We start from the raw sequence: 20,506 nt of genomic DNA, 5'->3' as shown, positions 1-20,506 counted from the left end.
CACAGAGAAACCCTGTCTCGAAAAACAAAAAACAAACAGAAAGAAAGAAAGAAAGAAAGAAAGAAAGAAAGAAAGAAAGAAAGAGAAAGAAAGAAAGAGAAAGAAAGAAAGAAAGAGAGAGAGAAAGAAAGAGAGAGAGAGAGAGAGAAAGAAAGAAGAAAGAAAAAAGAAAGAAAAAGAAAAAACTGCATAATATTGGTACAGGGACAGACAGGCCAATGAATGGAATAGAATTGAATACCCAGCTATAAACCCACACATTTATGGACACTTGATCTTCAACAAAGAAGTTAAACTCATACAGTGGAAAAAAAGAAAGCATCTTCAACAAATGGTGCTGTTCTAACTGGCTGTCCACATGTAGAAGAATGCAAATTGATCTATTTTTATCCCCTTGTACAATGGTCAAGTCCAAGTGGATCAAGAACCTCCACATAAAACCAGATATACTAAATCTAATAGAAGAGACAATGAGAAAGAGCCTTGAACACATTGGCACAGGGGAAACCTTGAACAGATCACCAATGGCTCAAGCTTTAAGATCATCAATTGGCAAATAGGACCTCATGGAATTGAAAATCTTCTCTAAGGCAAAGGACACAGTTAATAACACAAAATGGCAACATACAGATTGGGAAAAGATCTTTACTAACCCCACATTTGATAGAGGACTAACATCCAAAACATACAAAGAACTAAAGAAATTAGACTTCATAAAATCAAATAACCCAATTTAAAATGGGGTACAGAAATTGTAGTTCTTTACAACTAAAAAACTAAGGACATCATGAATTTTGCAGGCAAATGATTGGAACTAGAGAATATTATCCCGAGGGAAGCAATCCAGACCCAATGGACATGCATGGTTTGTATTCACTGATAAATGGATATTGACCAAAAAGTACAGAATAGCCATGATTCACCCAACAGACTGTGAAGTTAAACAAGAAGGAAGGCCCAAGTAAGGATCCTTCAATCCCACTTAGAGGGCAAACAAAATAATGATGGGGGGCAGAGGAAGTGAGGGACCTGGATGGGAGAGAGGCAGTATCAGGTATGGGGGGATGAGACAGGAGAGAGGCACAGATGTCCAGGAGACTGAATAGATATATGCACCTGCAGGGTGGGGGTAGGGGTGAGGAGAACCTCTAGAAAGTCCCAGCGACCTGGGATGGGGGAAGCTACCAGGACTCAATGTAGGCAAACTTAGCCAAAATGCCCAACAGTGGGGATATGGAACCTTCACACCACTTCCAGTGGTCAGACCAGATCATCATTGGAGGCATGATGACACCATTCCACTTACAAAACTTTTGACCCAAAATTGTTCCTGTCTAAAAGAAATGTAGGGATTAAAAAACCAGCAGAGATGGAAGAATTGGCTGACCAGTGACTGACCCAATTTGGGATCCATCCCATGGGTGGGCACCAATATCTGACACTAATACTGATGCTAGGATGTGCTTGCAGACAGGAGCATAGTATGGTTGTCCTCTGAGAGGCCCTACCAACAGCTGACTGAGACAGATGCAGATACATACAGCCAACCATTGGACTGAGGTCAGGGACTGCTATGGAAGAGTTAGGTGAAGGATTGAAGGAGCTGAAGGGAATGGCAATCCCATAGGAAGAACAACAGGGTCTAGTAATCTGAACCCCTGGGAGCTCCCAGAGACTGAGTCACCAACCAAAGAGTATACATGGGCTTGTCCGAGGGCAGCCTTGTCTGGCCTCAGTGGGAGAGGATGTGCCTAATCCTGTAGACACTTGTTGCCCCAGGGTGGGGGGATACACAGGGGAGTACCCTCTCACAGGTGAAGGAGAGAAGGGATGATAGAAGAACTCTTTGAGGGGGACAGGAACAGGGGACATCATTTAGAATGCTAACAAATAAAACAATAATAACTAAAAAAAAACCAAACCACTATTGAAGTTTGAATAAAAATGGCCCACATAGGCCCACAGGGAGTGACACTATGAAGAGCTATGGCCTTGTTGGGGTAGATATGGCCTTTTGGAGGAAGCATGTCAGTGGAGTATGTGCTCTGAGGTTCCAGACGCTCAAGCCAGGCCTAGTGGCTCACTGTCTCTTCCTGCTGCCTGTGGATCTAGATACAGAACTCTCAGCTCCCTCTCCAGCACATCTGCTTGCATGCCACCATGCTTCCCACCATGATGAAAATGGACTAAACCTCTGAATTGTAAGTCAGCCCTAATTAAACATTTCCCTTTATAAGAGTTGCCGTGGTCATAGTGTGCCTTCACAATAATAAATCCCTAACTAAGACACATAGCCACCCTAATTTTTGTCAGCCAATGAACTTTCAATTTGTAGCCACCATACTAAGTATGTTTTGGGATCACAGGAATTACTCTGCATTTCAGAGTTCTGCTTGTGAGACCCAGCTTTGCTGGATGGTCTTGAGTTTGACAATCTGACCAGTTCTTAATCTCCTGGCCCTATCATGAGTGATTCAGAATATAATGATTTCTAAGTCTCTTTCTGACTCAAAAATCCCCGAGATTGTATTCCCAAGTAGAAATATAGATTAAAGACCAGAGAAAACATCACCAATATAAGGAATACAATTGAATACCACTCTTTATTCCTGTGAAAAAAAGTCCACATTGATACTGAGTGAGGTGATAGGAAATTATAAACTCTAAGATCTTCTACTGATTCAAGTACAAATAGTAAGGTATTAATTTTGGCTTCTAGTCTGACTCAACTTTAGGGAAAGATCTTATCTAGCAGAAAAGATTCTTAATATAAATCAGTATAGTGATCTGTGGAGCCTTTGTGAGAATAACCTACTGGGATCTGATCACTGACCTCTTGGGCAGCCATCTGAAGATGAATTTTTCAAATCAAACTTGGAGGAGATCTAATATTTTTAAGACAAGAGGATTTTTATATCGTCTTGAAAGTTGAACCTTATGTCCCATTAGGTTTTCTAAAAATACAATGGAACATAAAGTTGGCAGTTTAACCTGTTTTCCTTCCCTGGAGCTGACAAAGTGGACAGTATAAAAATGTAAACGCATGATTGAGCCCATTCCCAAAATTCTCAGCAACAGCTTCCCTGCATAGTCTGTGTGCAGACTGGTCTCACCTGTGGCTGTAAATCCAGCCTAATGCAACATACTTTAAAAAAAGACGGCAATCAGCCCAAGTCAGATGTTAAGGATAGGGAATTTTGGAACCAAGTCCCATGAAGTGTGCACATAATCTAGTTCTGAATGCCTACGCCAAGGAAATAGAAAACAAGACAAAACAAAACACAAAAAAGTAATGTCTTTGGAAGAAAAGAAGCATGATGTCCAAGGTCATTGGCAGGGCAGGGGATTAACAAAAGAGTTAACCCAAGCAACTGACATCAGGTACTGATGGCTTCAGCAAACAGGGCAAGGGTGACCTTCCAACGTGCTAGTTCAGGAAGTGAGGGCAGGCTAGAAAGGGCACCGGAAGTCCCGCCCTTATCCTACCCCCTCCCCCTCCCCCCCACAGGAGTTCCCTGTTGTCCCCTCCAGCGCCCTGGCTCTTGAAGTCCGAGCTTTCGAACTGAGTGACGCGCGGTGACGCCTCAATGGTGCCAGACACTGCGGGGTTCGCAGCGCAGCGCCTTCTGGCCACTGTTCGAAGCAGCCTCTCCTCCAGAGCCCGGGCTGTGACTGTGCGTTGGGCGGCCGTGAGGCCGAGAAGCATGCGCGCCACTGGGCTGCTGGCCTTCGGATGGCTGATCCTGGTGGGTCTGCAGGCCTCGCAGGCATCGAATGTCACCTCCAGCGGCATTGTCCAGGAACCCGGCGTGGCCCGCGAGAGCGAGAGCGAGAGCGAAAGTGAGGAGGAGGCTGAGAACGAAGGCGAAGTGCCTGAGTCCGAAACCACGGTCGAGGCCGAGGCCGAGGAAGAGGGTGAGGGCAGAGGCTCCTTGGGCAGCCCCCGAAGAGGCCAGAAGCCCATCCTTTTGTAGAAAATAATTCCCTGTGCCATCTCTGTAGAGTTTTCTGGCATTCACATCAACCCCATGATTACCCACTTTGTGCATCTTGAGTCCTGTAAAAACAAGGTGCTAATGCCGAAGGCTCCAGGAAAATTAGAAATTGCTACAGAAATATTTTAGTCTGTCTTTGGAGAAGGAAACCACATTTTAAAGAAAGGAAGTTAACCCCTCACTATGGGGAATTGTATGTGTGTGTGTGTGTGTGTGTGTGTGTGTGTGTGTGTGTGTGTGTGTTTTACTTTTCAGTCGTCTTCCCATAGTAGGTGGGTGGTGACTCAATTTTTCAAGGTCCAAAATGGTTGACATCCTTGTCCCTTCCTGTTCTTGATATGGGAACTCAAGGGAAGTCAGATTCCTTTTTACTGTGACACACGTAAATGATATGCTGACAAAATTGTCCCAGTGTTCCCATAATCTTGGTGGAGCCCTCAGCACCCTGACATCAGGCAGTGCAGTGTTTATCCTTCAAAGGATAGGGGCGTCAGAAAACAGAAGGACCCAAGTAAAGACATTGTCAGATTATGTGTTAACAAACCCGTGTTTGGTTCCACAAACATGGCTTATACTCCTGGCTCATTAAACAAGAGAACCTTACAAGCAGTTGTACATATTCCCGAGTAACTCTCCTATCAATGGCAATTTGGCAGACTTTTGAAGGAGAATGGTTCCCTACCCGCACCAGTGACCCAGATGACATTGTCTTGATGTCTTTTGTCTTTCTCGTCTCTTCTCAATCCGTACATATAGTGTGAGTGATCACAGGTAGTGACTCTCAGCATCGGAAAGAAATTGAGGTTGTTGGGGATCCTGCCTTGGCAACATTACAGAGATCTTAAAGAGCTCCCTGACTTTGGAAACATGAGGAAGAAAAGTCTACAGAAGGGACTGTCCTAAGTATTGCTTCTGTTCTTTGAACAGTTTTAGTATTAAACTGATCAAAGGAAAACTGGAGCTGTAAAGTGCTACGCCATCCTCTAGGAATGGATGTGTAATCCTTTGCATCCAAATTCAAAAGTTAAATGCACATATTCTTTTAGTTCTTCAGTTCCTACATCTGTGGACTTCTGAGAGCTCTTGTACCCTCTGAAATTGTAGCTATACCGTGTCACGCCTAAGTGCTTTTGGCTGGAGAGTTCAAAACTGGAAGCAGAGGAGATACACGTGAACTCTGCAGCTCCTTAGGAAATTTGCATGATCCTTGTAGCCCTGGTGGACCTGTAAAAATTATCATCATCATTTACTAGCTAGTATATATTTTTCTTCCTTTTCTTTCTTTTTATTTTTAAGTTAGCTTCAAGTTCACAAAAATAAAGGGTAGCAGAAAAAAAGGGGGTGGGAAGCTTTTGTAAAAATTTCAGTCTTCTAATCCCCTAATTTTTCTATGTCCTACCTTTGAAGCTATACATACTCAAAAATGGGCAAATAATTGGAATGCACCTAAATTCTCAACTGTTATACGTAAAATTGGAATGTATTCATCATGTAAATTCAATACCAGCATTCCTAATAGAGTTTATCTATTATCTATTATCATCCCTAACATCATTATTGTGGTTCTTTTACACTATTGTCAAAACACAATACTTATGGAAAATATGAAAGGCATGCTTTTCTTTGGAGAAAATGACATTTTGCTGCATAGCTGCAAAGCATTTTCATTTTTAGATTTGTAAACAATTGGAAGATTAGTCAATGAGCTTTAATCATGTCAACATCATCTATTTTCTTTTGAGTCCCCACATAGAGATGCACTGTCAAATCTTACCAAGTTAATTTGATGTATGAACTTGAAAAGGGAAGTAGTACTGTCTCTTGTGCTTTTAGAAAAGCAAGAGGGTTCAAGTTTTGTAGCAGAATATTTTAGGAGAAACCCCTTTCTCTTGGAAGATGTAGAATGTGTCTTCTTTATCTTTAGAAACTCCGCATCTACTTAAGTTAGAGAAAATCCAGGCTATTCATCCAAGCTGCCATGTATCACTGAGGTTTTGATTATACAACTCACTAGACCTTTACCACTTATATTGCTGTGTCTCTCCATTATTCAATTTTTTAATTGTGAAAGGTTTTACCTGTTCATTTCCCCCTTAGCCACGATCAAGCAGGAACAAAAGGTACAGAACAGAAACAAACAAACAAACAAAAAAACCATTTGTCAAACTTTAACTTTGTTCATTTCTGGTGAACTCTACTGACCGTTCCCTAAAAACAGACTACATGGGGGGGGGGGCGGTCCATCTAGACTGCCTCACACTCCTGGAAGATAGTCAGGCAGTGAGGGGAAGAAGATGGGCAGAGATGTTCACTTCTTAGCTTTGCTTTATTTCATAATTGCTTGTCTCTCTAGGCAATCCCGGTCAGTCTTCAATTTGATCATGTTAGGTTTTTAAACATAGTTGAAAATACCTGATGACTAATGAAATAACAATGCTTCGAGATAAAAGGAAGCAGAGTAGGTTAGATCAATTTAGCTTCTCCTTTATGTGCTTTATAAACACTCTATGTTAATATGCTCTTAGGCTTATTAAAGGGTCCCATAGACATATATAGTAAATTATAAAATGAGTTTCAATCTATAAAAATACTACTGTGGTTGCGCCTGGTGGCACAGGTCTATATGCCAGCTATTTTGGAGTCTGGGGCAGGAATATTGTAAATTGCAGGTCAACTTGGCATGCAAAGTGAATTCAAGGCCATCCTATATAATGTAATGAAACCTTTCTTAAAAGCAAAATGAGAAGTAGGGGCAAAGATACAGCTCAGGTTATAATACTGACCTAGCGTTGAGACTCCAGGTTCATACACAGGAGTGCAATAAAAAGAAAGTAAAAACTATGTCCTTCAGTGGAAGAAAGGATAAAAACCCTGAGATAGCAACCTTACAAGCTTCCTCTCCTCAAAGCAACAGTTTGAGGGTTCCGGGTTCACCCTGATGAGTGCCAGCAGTCACCTTGTGCAGTAGAATGGTTACCTGCAGGCTGTGGGCCAGGCTCCAGGAGGCTTTAGGCATCCTTGCTACATTCTTGCCTCTTTCTAAACGCACCGCTGAGGTTATTGGTGGTGGTTTCCTTTTTCTCCTCTCATGGCAACCGCGCATAGGAATTTTGGAGAGTTGAGATTTCAGCCTCTAGGTTTTTGGTTAGATTCTGAGGTTTCATTTGGTTAGATTCCACTGATCTTCAACCCTGCCCCTTTCACATGCGCATGTATCATCAGGCATATGTATCATCATCAGGCACATGTATCATCAGGTGCATGTATCATCAGGTGCATGTATCATCAGGCACATGTATCATCAGGCATATGTATCACCAGGCACATGTATCACCAGGTGCATGTATCATCAGGTGCATATATCACCAGGCACCTGTATCATCAGGCATATTTTCAGGACCCGGGATTCAGTCTGCATGTTACCCAGGTATTTTTTACAGGTCATTAATAACATGTTGAGGAAGACACAGGCCTTTGACACACCATTCCTTTTACATTGACACCAACCAATCAACTAGCATCTGTGGCTCTTACTGTTTTTTCATTTGCTACATTGTTATAGAATGGGAACTTAGACAAATGCCCTGTGAAGTCCAGATATGTGTCATTCTCTTGAGTTACCACCCTTGTAGGATTTCTGATTTTTAAATGGACACTCAGTACATCAAAAAATATGAAAGTTGAAAGAATCTCTGGATATTGTCTGGCTCCATCTCCTTGTCCTTTTCTCCCTCTGAGGAAACTCAAGTAAGAAGGAACTATGTGTTTTCCCAGAGTGTCAAAGGTAGTGAATGGTAGAGCTGACTGACAGATGGTTGTTAATGGCTCAGAAGTCGTTTTTTTATATAGGGTCTTGTGCCCAGGGTCCAGTTTTTACCTTATGCCTCAATATGCCAACCAAAAGTTTTCTGGCATTCCAAATATTAAAATGTCAATTCAAATTGATCATTGTGAGAGTTCAAATCATTTAACAAAGTCAATGTTAATTTAATTATACATATCAAATGCCTGCTCTGGATTCACAGTACTGTATTTGATGCTAGCAGATACAGGACAGAGTGAAAAGCCTGTGAAATATAATGCTTTACAGTATTGAAAACAGGAAAAATTAGGAATCTGAAATTAATAACTACAAAATGAGTGTGAATTGGGTTTACTATTGTGCCTTTACTATTGATACACAGTCCTAAGCAATTTATGTGTTGCTTTCATAACCTATTCAGTGTTAACTATCAAGTGAGATAGGCTTTGCAGTTTTTACAAAGGGTTAATTGGGTCTGACAGACCTAAATTGCTTCACTCAAATTCAAACAGATAATTAGTGGTAGAAGCTGCGTTTTGGACTTCAAGTTGGATATGCTTTCTGTGTGATTTGTTGCCTGAAGAGCCAGTGCTTTTTAACACTCTCCTTTAGCAGCCTGTTGGTTTTTTTTTTTTTTTTTTTTTTTTTGATTTTTTTTTTTTTTTTTTTTTTTTATGTTGAGATTTGAGTCTTAATTTGTGTGTTTGAAGTCTTGGTTACATGTGTAACTACAGGAACTCATGGTAAACTTAAGAATGATTAGGAAAAATGGAAATGTCCTAGCATAATAGCTCCTACCTGGGGTCCTAGAGAAGCTGAGACAAGAGGAACACTTTGTTCAAGGCCAGCTGTGCTAGGGAACAAGATTCCACCCCCAAAACACCACAAAAGGAAAGTAACAAGAAACTGTGATTTGGAACCAAGACAACTGTACTTCTCAAATAATTACACACACACACACACACACACACACACACACACACACACACACCCATACTAAGTAAAGCATTGTAGAATGGAATGTTAGAAATATCGAAATTTGCCATCCAAACCTGCAAAATGAATGAAGTTTAATTTGTTTATAATTTTAGTGCATACTTGATGTGAAGACATATGTGGAGATATAAATTGTTTTATATTACAATTTATTTTTCTCCTTCTTTATAGAAAACAGGGAAGGAAATGCTTCCTAAGGTCAAAGGCTGTCGTGTGCATATTTTGTTACACCTTTTCAGTTATATTTTAATTCACTGTGTATTAACTAGTGAAGAAGAAAAGCTTTGTGTTATATATGAGATTCAAAAGCAAATGTAGTTATTTCTACCTTAATGAATGCTCTTAAAGGTGTAGGATTCGTTTGATTTAGAATGGTGATATCTATATTCATGCAGGAAGCAACTTTGCTTTCCTGGTTTTCATAGAACATTAAAAAAAAAAAAATCTGTTGTCCATATGACAATTACTTGACCCCTTTACCTCGCAAGTAAGATACTTGTCACTTTTAAAAGTTTTCATATGACTAAATAATGTTTTTTAACTTTATTTTTAGTTCAGAACAGAACAATAGTCAAGGAAGTAGAATTCGGAATGTGCACAGTCACGTGTGGTAAGTAGCACAGACCGAAGGAGCAATGAATGCAGACTTGCAAGGTTAAATGCCAAGTATTGTAATTTCTGTACTTCTTATACTTTCCTCATGTCTCATTGCTTTCTATGCCTATTATAATTTACACACAACACTAAGTATTTGCTTTAAAGGGTGTATTTTAGGTTTGCATAGAAACTAGCCTCACTAAACTAAAATTCTGCTTCACAGATGTTCAAAGATGGGAGATCTTCAGTGGATCTAACAGATGCATTCCCACACTATTTTGGCAACCTTGCCAAGAAATAGGCTTATTTGTAATAGACAATTACAAATACTCTGGTTCTCTAACTTGTAAGTCATTTTTGGAGAAAGGAGGTGTTATTTTGTGAGATGAGTAATAGTGAAGGAACATGACTCTGTCTATTCTGTAAATAGACATTTTAAACAAAATATCATATGTAGGATTGGGATCCAGGGTACATGTGCTGTATAGACCACTGGTTCTTAAACAACTACCCTAAATGTGTTAGAGCAGATTATTGGACTGACCGAGTTCCTAACAACCTAGGAGTGTGGATAGGTCTAAGAGTCTGAAGTTTGGATCAGTTCACAGGGAAGCTGCTCTTGCTAATGTTGGAAGTCCTCTGGGTTCTATACCCATTGCCTGGAATTGGCATGATGAGAAGACAGTAGATGATTAACAAATGGAATTGTTTCTCCTCGGTAGACTATAACTCACAACAGTGATGAGATTCTAGTCTGTACACATCTACATCAGACTTCTTTCTAGGTGAAATATTTGGTAAAAGAATTACCAAAATTGACAGGTTTTTTTTAAATGTGTGTGCTAAAAATATGCATAACATGAAATGTCCTGTTTATCCACTTCCTGGTATACAATTCAGTGGCCCTAACATTGCCTCATCAGCGTTATCTGCAGAGCATTTTCAGTGCCCCAAGCTAAACCCCCATTCCCAGCAGGCAGCAGCTTCCCATACACCCTTCCTCCTTGTTCCTGGCAGGCATTATTTTTCTAATGCAGCTTAAAACAGAGTTCTGGTCGTAGCTTCGTAGTGATAATGAAAATGACAGTAATTGTTATAAAACAGCCCAAGTTCTCAGTTATAATTTACCTGTTTTGTTGTTGCTGCTGCTTGAGAATTTTCCACAGCAGTGTGATTTTTACAACTTTAGTAATCTTTCAGCTTTCCTCCTCATGATCTTGTGGAGTCAGTCCATTTCCTTAATCCTCAAAGGGATGGTGACATCACCAAGGAACTTGTTAGAAACATAGGTTTCAGACTTTTTCAAGACTGGGTCAGAGTTCACATGTTTAAAAAGCTCTCTGGGTGACTTGTATGCATGGACTCATAAATTTGTAAGCCACCTGTCATCTTCAGCCTTTCCTTTCTGTAAATTGAGCTTATGATTAACACCTTGTTAGGGGCTAAAGAGGGGGCTCTAGCAGACCAGAAGATGAAGTTAGACTGCCCAGACTACATTGCATTGTTCATTACAGGCTGGAACTAGAAACTACTGACTCTCGGATCAGCTAGTAACTATTTGACTTCTTGCTAAAGTGTGTGGCAGTTTCAGAAGGAGTGTCTCGCTGGCGTGCTTAATAGTTCATCCCATCTATCCTTAATACAGAGACTTTGTCAATACAGCTATCAGAAAGCAGCATTTATGTAAAATATGATTTTGGAATTTTTCCCAGAAGCTCAAACCCCAACTGAAAATTTCCATGATCAGATAAATTTTTGTAAACCTATGTATTATTTCAAATGAGATTTTATTGGCTTTAGGAAGCATATTTTATGTACTCTAAAAAGGAAAAAAGCTATCAGTTTAAAACATGCACATTTATAAATAAGTTTTGATTTCAAAGATATTGAAATATAGTATTTTTATATTTTAGTCAATGGAGAATTATGTATGATAGTATTAGCGTACTATAAGTTCCCCAAAACTTCTGTACTAAAGAGGTCCTTTTAACTGTATTGTAATATTTTTAAATGTACATGTGAGCATAGAATTCTTTTTCTGATGGAAATAGCAATCATGCATCTTATGAAACATTCTTGAGGAAATACCATTGTAGGAAATCAGTGGAGCAGGGAGTCTACAAAAATTCTATGTGTGTTGTCATCTTGAACTTGGGGACTTAATTTTTAAAATTAAGAGAACATTCTCAAAACAAAACAAAATTTAACTAAAGAAAGTACAGACCAGAATGGGAGGAAAGATCCATTGCAGTTACTTTCATGTGATCATTTGCTCATTTCTTTAACTAAAGGTATTGGTATCAGAGAAGTAATTTTAACCAATGGATGCCCTGGAGGTGAATCCAAGTGTGTAGTCCGTGTGGAAGAATGCCGTGGACCTGTGGATTGTGGCTGTGAGTTGGCTCCATGTGTGCTGAGGGAGGTTTTGTGTTGGGAAAGTTCCTTTAACCTCAACCAGTACTAAGTACAGGGAGACTCGTCAACTGATAACAAGAAATAATAAAAAAATTAAATTCCCCATGTCTAGACAATCAGAGCTCTAAGTAGCCCTGTATTTGATTTACATTGCAGTGATGTGTAGACTGTGAAATGCTGCTGTTTCACTGGACCTGGGGTCTGTATTTGAGCCTGCCCTGAAGTGGAACACTTTCAATGCTATGGCCATGACATTTTATCTGGAGATTGGTTAACCTTAAACTCGGAACTTGGAGCTGTTCGTATCGGGCTTTTCTGACATTTAAACTTTTTTAATGAGGTTTCTTAACCCTAAATTAGAAGCCACGGGCAGATCTCCAGGTTCAAAGTAACATATCACTCAGTTGAATACCTTTGCCTTTGCCATACTGTCCTGCGTTCACATGAAAAGCTCTGGTGTCTGCCTTCTTTTGGTGATGCCTCTATAGTCAGACTCCCAATTACAGGATTTGGTGTCTTCAGCATCCAATTGGTTTCTGCATCTGAGGATGGCTTTTTACAGCAGTGTTGCATACGAGAAAGGGTCCTCAGGCAGTGGAAGGTTTTCCTTACAGTAAAACTATTTGCCACTGTAGGGACATAGGATTTGAGACCTGGATTCTAACCTGGCTTTTGTTATCTTCTCTGGGATCATCAGTAGATTCCATCATAAGTTTGGATCTGTTTATTCAACTGGAGAAATGAGAGTTAGATTTTCAGAGCCAGTCTCTCATATTATGGACACACACACACACACACACACACACACACACACACGCGTGTGTGTGTGTGTGTGTGTGTGTGTGTGATAACTATCAAGACACTGAGCATACTATAATGTATATAATGTATGCTCAGTGTCTTGGTAGCGTTATGTCTCCTGATTCTTGGTTACTGATATAATTAAAATTATTTTCTTAAAGAAAGAGTATGACCAGATAAAGCAGTTCTATGCCCAGTGACAGTGTCTATTTTCTTCTTCTTTTTTTCAGGGGGTAGACCAATTTCTGAAAATCTTGACAGTGCTAGACTATCATGTGTTCATATATCTCCTGAAAATCGTTTCAAATATATATGGAAGCTTCTAAAGCCAGACCAAGTGAGTAGTCTGTATATAAATAATCCCATATTTATAGTGGCTGATAATATTTGGTACCTAGTTCTGATGTTTTAAGAAAGCAATTTGAAAAATGGAGTTAAAATCATACAACTTTATTATACGATTGGAATTTGATTTTTTTTGTCAGACTAAAAGTACACATATCTTAAGGTCATCTATAATCATAACTTAAATTCACACATTTTATGATATATTCTCTTTTGGAATCAAGATTCTTAATTGGGTTATATAGGTATGGCATGATAAATAATAGATAACATTAATTAAAGGTGTTTTAAATGCCAGATCAACTGAGTGTTAGAGCTCACTTACACGACATATAACGACTCTGTAGACTTAAAAATAAATTGTGTTGTTTTACAGATGAGTAATTATCATATAGAAAGTGTCTTAGTTTGCTTTTCTGTGATCAAAACCAGCTTAGGGAGGAAATAGTTACTGAAACTGTCTTAGTCAGGGTTTCTATTCCTGCACAAACATCATGACCAAGAAGCAAGTTCGGGAGGAGAGGGTTTTTTCAGCTTACACGTCCACACTGCTGTTCATCACCAAGGAAGTCAGGACAGGAACTCAAGCAGGTCAGGAAGCAGGAGCTGATGCAGAAGCCATGGAGGAATGTTCCTTACTGGCTTGCTTCCACTGGCTTGCTTCCACTGGCTTGCTCATAGAACCCAAGACTACCAGCCCAGAGATGGCACCACCCACAAGGGGCCTTCCCCCCTTGATCACTAATTGAGAAAATGCTTTATAGCTGGATCTCATGGAGGCATTTTCTCAACCAAAGCTCCTTTCTCTGTGATAACTCCAGCCTGTGTCAAGTTGACACAAAACCAGCCAGTACAGAAGCTTACACTTCCAAGTAACAGTCCAACACTGAAAATCAGCACGGGAACCCGAGGAAGAACCATGAATACTTTACATGACTAACTCAGCCCACTTTCGTATATATCCCAAGACCACCTTCCCACAGTGACTCCACACACATTGGTCGGGACCCTCTCACATCAATCATTAATCAAGAAAATGTCCCTACAGACTTGCCAATAGTTCAGTTAGATAGAGGCATTTTCTCAATTGACATTTTTTTCTTGCTAGATGACCCTAACTTGTGTCCAGTTGACAAACACTAACTAGCACAGAAAGTACTGTCCATAGTCAACAGGTTGGGATTTGAAGTCTAGAGACTCTGATCCTAAATCCTATGTGTGTACAATTAATTACATGCTAGGATAAGAGCATGAGCAACTCTCCTTTTGTTAGAGTGTTTCCTTCCCTTGGCAACCTATTGTGTTTGCTAATGATCTAGCAAGTCCTACTTGTCTTTCACTGTCTCGGTTGGCATTTAAGTGAACCCAGTTAAGACCATTCATACTTTTTTCTTTAATAGCAATCTGTTATACTGACAAATGACTCAGCAGTCCTGGAAGTAACAAGAGAAATTCGTCCTCTGGCTTTTGAATGTGACACCTTGGATAATAATGAAATGGTGGCATCTGTTAAATTCACCGTCTATACAACAAATGGTAAGTATCCAGTAGTGTTTTGCTTTGATTATACCCCAAACTTACATCCCAAATTCCATGAACATCAAAACTCCCTAAAGGGATTTTTAAAACACAGATCTCTAGCAACACCACACTAGAGCTTCTGACTTAGTAGATCAATATGGATCTGGCATATAAATTACAGGAAGTTGTTCTTTTAAAAACCCCGTCCTGGAGTTAGAGATGGCTCAGCCAAGGGCACTCACTGGCTGCTCTTCCATAGGTCCTGAGTACGATTTCCAGCACTCACATGGCAGTTCACAACAGTCTTTAATAGGATGCCATGTTCTCTTCTGGTGTACAGACATACATGCAAACAAAGCACTCATATACACCAGTAAACGAATCTTTAAGCAAAAGAGTTCACCATTAAACAAATAAAGCCTAGATCTTCAACTTGAAATATAGTAGTGCTTTATTTCCACTATGAAAGTGAAGATAGACAAATGGATTATCATGTGTGGTTACAGAAGAAAATATATTTAAGACTTAAAAAATCAAAGCACTTCATTTTAGAGTTATCTGTTTGAAATCTCTTCTCTCTCTCTCTCTCTCTCTCTCTCTCTCTCTCTCTCTCTCTCTCTCTCTCTCTCTGTGTGTGTGTGTGTGTGTGTGTGTGTGTATTGAGATAGGGTTTCTCTAGGTAGCCCTGACTATTCTGGAGCTCACCAGACAAGGCTGACTTTGAACTCATCTGCTTGTCCCTGCTTCCTAAGTGCAGGTGTTAAAGGTGTGAGGTGCTGTCATGGCTGGCTTTAAATTATGTTTTTGATAATGCAATGTTAAAGTTCTTGCTCTAGCTTCGAACATGACTTTGCATACTAGAAATTGTTTTTCCTGTGAAATGCAAAATTGTAAAATATGTAGTGTTCATTAAGTTTAACCTATGACATCTTCTATTTCCTCTGCATTAGTTCCTCTTAACCATCTTTAATGTTGTTCTCTTTGTTGGTAAGAGTATTTGGTTCGGGTTGGTTTAGGATTCTCTAGCGAGCAGAAGTGGTAGCCTAAGTATTAAGGGGGATTTATTCCAGAGGTTTGCAGGCTTTGGTTCAGATAGCCCAACAGTGGCGGTCTCCCTGTGGAAGACCAAGAATCCATTAGTTGTTCAGCCCATGAGGCTGAATTCCTCAGCTGATCGTCCAACTAAATTGGAGTCTTAAAGAAATAGGTTCTAATACCAGCAAAGCCATGACTCAGCATCTGGCTAGATGAACCGGCCAGCAAGAGTGAGGACAAGCAGGCAAAAGAGTCCTTCTTCCATGTCATTTTATGTGGCCTGACACCAGAAGGTGTGGTCCAGATCTAGGATGAGTCTTTCGATCTCAAATAATCCAATCAAGAAAACTCTCTCACAGGTGCGTTCATCTGCTTGGCTTTTAGTTGATTTCGGATGTAGTCAAGATGAGCTCCAAATTAGCCATTATATCATTAAATATTCTAGCACTCTTATTCCCAGAGAAATTTCTTTATGTATACATCTTCTAGAAGTGGTAGGTAACTTTAAGGGAATCTGCATTTCCTGAAGCTAATTCCAAGTCTAAAAAGTTTTTCTTGCAATGTGGAAACCATGCTCTGCAGTGCCCTTTATTGAAATAAAAATCAGCTACAAAGGGTTTTAGAGAGCTATGTCTTGGGAGGCTATGCCGGTGCCTGGCAAACACAGAAGTGGATGCTCACAGGCATCTATTAGATGGAACACAGGGCTCCCAATGGAGGAGCTAGGGAAAAGTACCCAAGTTGCTAAAGGGGTCTGCAACCCTATAGGAGGAACAACAATATGAACTATCCAGTACCCCCAGAGCTCGTGTCTCTAGTTGCATATGTAGCAGAGGATGGCCTAGTGGGCCATCAATGACAGGAGAGGTCCTTGGTCTTGCGAAGATTATATGCCCAGTATAGGGGAATGCCAGGACCAGGAAGCAGAAGTGGGTGGGTTGAGGAGCAGGGTCGGGGGAGGGTATAGGGGACTTTCAGGATAGCATTTGAAATGTAAATGAAGAAAATATCCAATAAAAATAAAATAAAAAATAAATGTTTACTAGTTAAACTTTCTTGATGTGTTTTAGTTTGCAACTTGCAAACATTTATGAGGTAAAAGATAACCGTTATGTTGAGACATCATCAAAGAGATAATTTCAGTAGCAAGTACCTACTAAGAAAAGCACAAGAAGATGAGAAAAACTAGAGGACCAGCAAACGTTATAAACATTCTCAGTTTGCCATAGCTTGTGATGCTGTTGATTTCTGTGCCATTTGTGGACTTGATCCTCACTGCCTGGCGCCTAATAGGAACATTTAAGTAGATAGCACTTTTCACAATTAGGAACATTATCTGCTGGTGTGTAAGCTAAGAGAGCACAGACTCCAAATTCTTGTCCTTTATTGAGACAGTGTTGACTTTTTTTTTCTTGGAGCATCCCAGGGAGGGTGAAGTACCTCTGCCACTTACTTAACATGCACATGCACACTTAAACAACAAAATGTCAGAATATTTTCAGTAACTATGACAGTTGACACATCCAGGCCCCAGACATTTTATTTGTTTATATATCAAATAAATTCTGTTGTTACAAATAATTGACACTCTACAGTATTGGAATGAATCAAATATACAATAGGACTATTAGGATAGATGTAGCTAATGAAAAATTCTGCCAGACGTAATGGTGCATGCCTTTAATCCCAGCATTGAGAGGCAGAGGCAAGCAGATCTCTCTGAGTTCGAGGCCAACTTATAGTAAGTTCCAGGACAGCCAGGGCAACAGAAAGAAACCATGTTNCAGAGAGAGAGAGAGAGAGAGAGAGAGAGAGAGAGAGAGAGAGAGAGAGAAGATAGGAGACAGAGACAGAGAGGCAGAGAAGTGGGGGAGAGGAAAAAGAAAATTTCCCTTTCTCATTTGTTTCCACTCACAATTACTGTCGTCCATAATTAGGCATTGTTTGAAGATTTAATTGTGTGCCCCTAAGATATGTTGATCTCCTAACTTCTCAGTACTTAGATTGTAAATATACAAAGAGGTCAGTGATGACAAGATTGTTACTGGTGTCCTAAAAAGGAACATTGGAAAGGGGAGGGAGAACGGGAAGGAAGAGAGGGAGAGTTAAGCGAAGGGAAGGACAGTAAAAGAAGGAAGAGAAGTGAGAGAGGCAGGGGGTGGGGACAGGCACATGAAAACAGATCTGGCTCAGCTACCAAAACTGAGAAGGAAGCAGCCCCAGACTCACTAGGCCCCACAATCCATTTTAAAATGATTTATAGCACCCAGAATATGAAACAAATTTGTGCTGTTAAGTTACCCAATTTATGGTACTTTGTTTTGGTAATGATAGGCTGCGTTTATTTAAAACATTATGCATTGAAATTCAAGTCGTTTTTCATTACTTTAATTGCATTAAAATTTTATTAGAAAATTTAAGAAGAAATTCAGCTTTCTTAAGAAACTTAGACATGCAGGTGATCTGTGTGGTCCTTGCAAGATGACTGGTCCTCGGGGATAAACATCTCCATGCTCCTTACTCTCCATCCTCTTTTGGCTGATGTTGAGTGCTAGTGAGTGAAATCAAATGAATTTTGCATTTTCCTTCAGAACCTACTCCTAAACATTATCTCTCTGTTTTAAAATCTTCCACTTCTACAAATCTGAAATCCTTGATTTTTTTTCAATCTGACAATATTGGAAGAGAAATATAAATGCACCTTTGTGATTATGTTTAGGACTGTTTAAGGGAGGGTCACTAAATTGCATTTACACTATATGACTGATGACAAAAAACAGGTTATAACGCACAGCATTAAGAGGATAGGAACAAACCAGGAGATTGCCACGCAGAGATCCTCACATAGGGGTACATAGTAAAATTAAAATGGTAAAATAGTCAAATCATAGTTTATACAATAATCGGACCTCTCTGGTCTCTGGTGTACTTACCTGTATAACACGGTACTTGGTCATATGCCCCTTACCTGTATAACACGGTACTTGGTCATATGCCCCTTACCTGTATAACACGGTACTTGGNCACGGTACTTGGTCATATGCCCCTTACCTGTATAACACGGTACTTGGTCATATGCCCCTTACCTGTATAACACGGTACTTGGTCATATGCCCCTTTTCCACATGGATTGTTTTTTGTGTGTTTTAGAACTTGGGGAACAAAAGAGCCATTGGGAAGCTATCAATTTCACAAACTGCCCCTTCACCAGCCTATGGAATAGCAGTGCTGGCACACATCTGCAACCTGGCCCTGCCCCTCAACAGCCTGACAACAGAAAGAGAACACCTGACTCAGGAGTGTGTGTGAGAACAATGAGTGTCAACCCCAAGCTTATGTGTTAAAAACCAGGGGTAATCAGAAACCTAGACATGAAATTTAAGTCAGTGATGTTTTAAGGAGGAAGTAGAAGAACATCTACATGATTTAGTAATAGGCTTCTTAGGTTTCTTCGACATGACTCACAACAATCACCATAAAAATAACATTGAATACATCAGACTGAATTAAAATGTAAAACTTTGACTTACTGAAATAATTCACTTGATAAACGAATACACAGGCAGGCTGAAATCCCAACAAATAAATCCAAGAAATACAGCCAGGATTAGTCAGTTTGAGAAAGTCCTCTTTCCAGTTTGTCAGCACGCTAAGTATATCCCTACCCTATCGCCAGCAATTACTCTTCTATTTATCTCAGAAAGTGAGACTATATCCACAAAATTACTTTAAAGGAACAGCCCATTTAGGTCGTCATTCCCCACTTGTTTCTGGTGGCGCCCATCACTGGATGTTTCTCTACTTTTAGAATTGCAGATGAGAAGATCCAGCAGACCAGACACTGATGCGGTCTTAGTTTTCGTGCTGACCATAGGAGTCATTATCTGCATATTTGTGATCTTCGTATTGATTTTCATCATCATAAATTGGTAGGTGAAAGGCTAGGATGTGCTGTCACCTTTGATTGACATCTTCCTCAATCCCCATGCATTTGCAGTGAAGCTCAGACCATTGCCCCACAGGGTCTCCTGTATGCATTCTGATGCTGTCCTTTCAGGCTACCCCATCTTGTATATGGATGCTTTTAAAAAACAACATCATGATTTCTTCCCAGGCATGGGAGAGCTTTCAGAGAAGCAGTTTATAATTTTACAAAGCAGCTGTTTAAAAACAAAATAGAAAAACATGAGTACTTTTGCTGCTTAACTGTAGCTCTCACTACCTTAAAACTTGGTTATTATAACCTCTCAATTCCCTTAAAAACAAACCTGACTCTGTGTATCACACCTGACAAATCTGAGGGTCCATCAGTGATGGTGCAGCTGGTTTATTCCAAGTGGAATTAAAATTTTGAGTAAAGGCACTTCTATAGAATGAAAATGTAAACACAAACTTCATTTACTTTAGTTTTGTTTTTATTGTTTCAATGTTCCTATGTTTTTATCCCACCAGGGCAGCAGTGAAGTCCTTTTGGGGGGTAAAAACGTCAACAACTGAGATACAGTCCGAGCTGAGCTCTATGAGGTATAAAGATTCGACCTCTCTCGATCAAGCACCAACAGATATACCTGTACATGAAGATGATGCTTTAAGTGAATGGAATGAATGATGTATGGATGACATATGAGAAACCAGAGACCATTAGAACATATCAGATTCATTATTATAAAATAAAATATATACTGGAAATTTTTCAATGATCTTGGATTGACTCTACCTCAGTGGTGGTAATGCAGTGTGGGGACAGCTGTACTCAGTCCAGCTCTGTGGTACAATTGTCATATTCCCTTTTAATAGTTCCTGGTATTTACTGTTTCAGATAATGTCTTAGGGACACATCTATAAATGTATATACAAGTAGTTTTGGATCTCTTTGTTCAGTTATGAGGTCATTTACCTTTTCTCTCCTAAATAAGAAAAATAGAATATAGAAGTTGCCTTGGATAGTAAGCTTTCTCCCACTAGGGAGAACTAGGTTGAACCAGTAAGCTAATCATAC

At 39.8% G+C, this 20,506-nt stretch overlaps 1 protein-coding gene across 1 annotated transcript; it reads left to right on the top strand.

Moving 5' to 3' along the window:
• Positions 1-3,561: 3,561 nt before the first annotated feature.
• Spaca1 (sperm acrosome associated 1) lies at positions 3,562-20,199 on the top strand. The gene is made up of 7 exons (XM_021222411.2): positions 3,562-3,915; positions 9,347-9,403; positions 11,682-11,783; positions 12,837-12,943; positions 14,352-14,487; positions 19,316-19,436; positions 19,960-20,199. The coding sequence occupies exons 1-7, from the start codon at positions 3,588-3,590 to the stop codon at positions 20,114-20,116; spliced, it is 1,008 nt and encodes a 335-aa protein (XP_021078070.2). The 5' UTR covers positions 3,562-3,587; the 3' UTR covers positions 20,117-20,199.
• The last annotated feature ends 307 nt before the right edge of the window (positions 20,200-20,506 follow it).

Source organism: Mus pahari, chromosome 22 (genome assembly GCF_900095145.1).
Source record: "Mus pahari chromosome 22, PAHARI_EIJ_v1.1, whole genome shotgun sequence".
NCBI lineage: Eukaryota > Metazoa > Chordata > Mammalia > Rodentia > Muridae > Mus > Mus pahari.
The sequence above is the reverse complement of the archived record's forward strand: the minus strand, read 5'-3'. Positions and strand labels throughout refer to the sequence as shown.

Coding starts and splice junctions, on each gene's coding strand:
- Spaca1 (XM_021222411.2), top strand. CDS start 3,588: ATGGTGCCAGACACTGCGGGGTTCGCAGCGCAGCGCCTTCTGGCCACT. Junction 9,404..11,681: donor AATGTGCACAGTCACGTGTG/GTAAGTAGCACA, acceptor CTTTAACTAAAG/GTATTGGTATCAGAGAAGTA. Junction 14,488..19,315: donor CACCGTCTATACAACAAATG/GTAAGTATCCAG, acceptor CTCTACTTTTAG/AATTGCAGATGAGAAGATCC.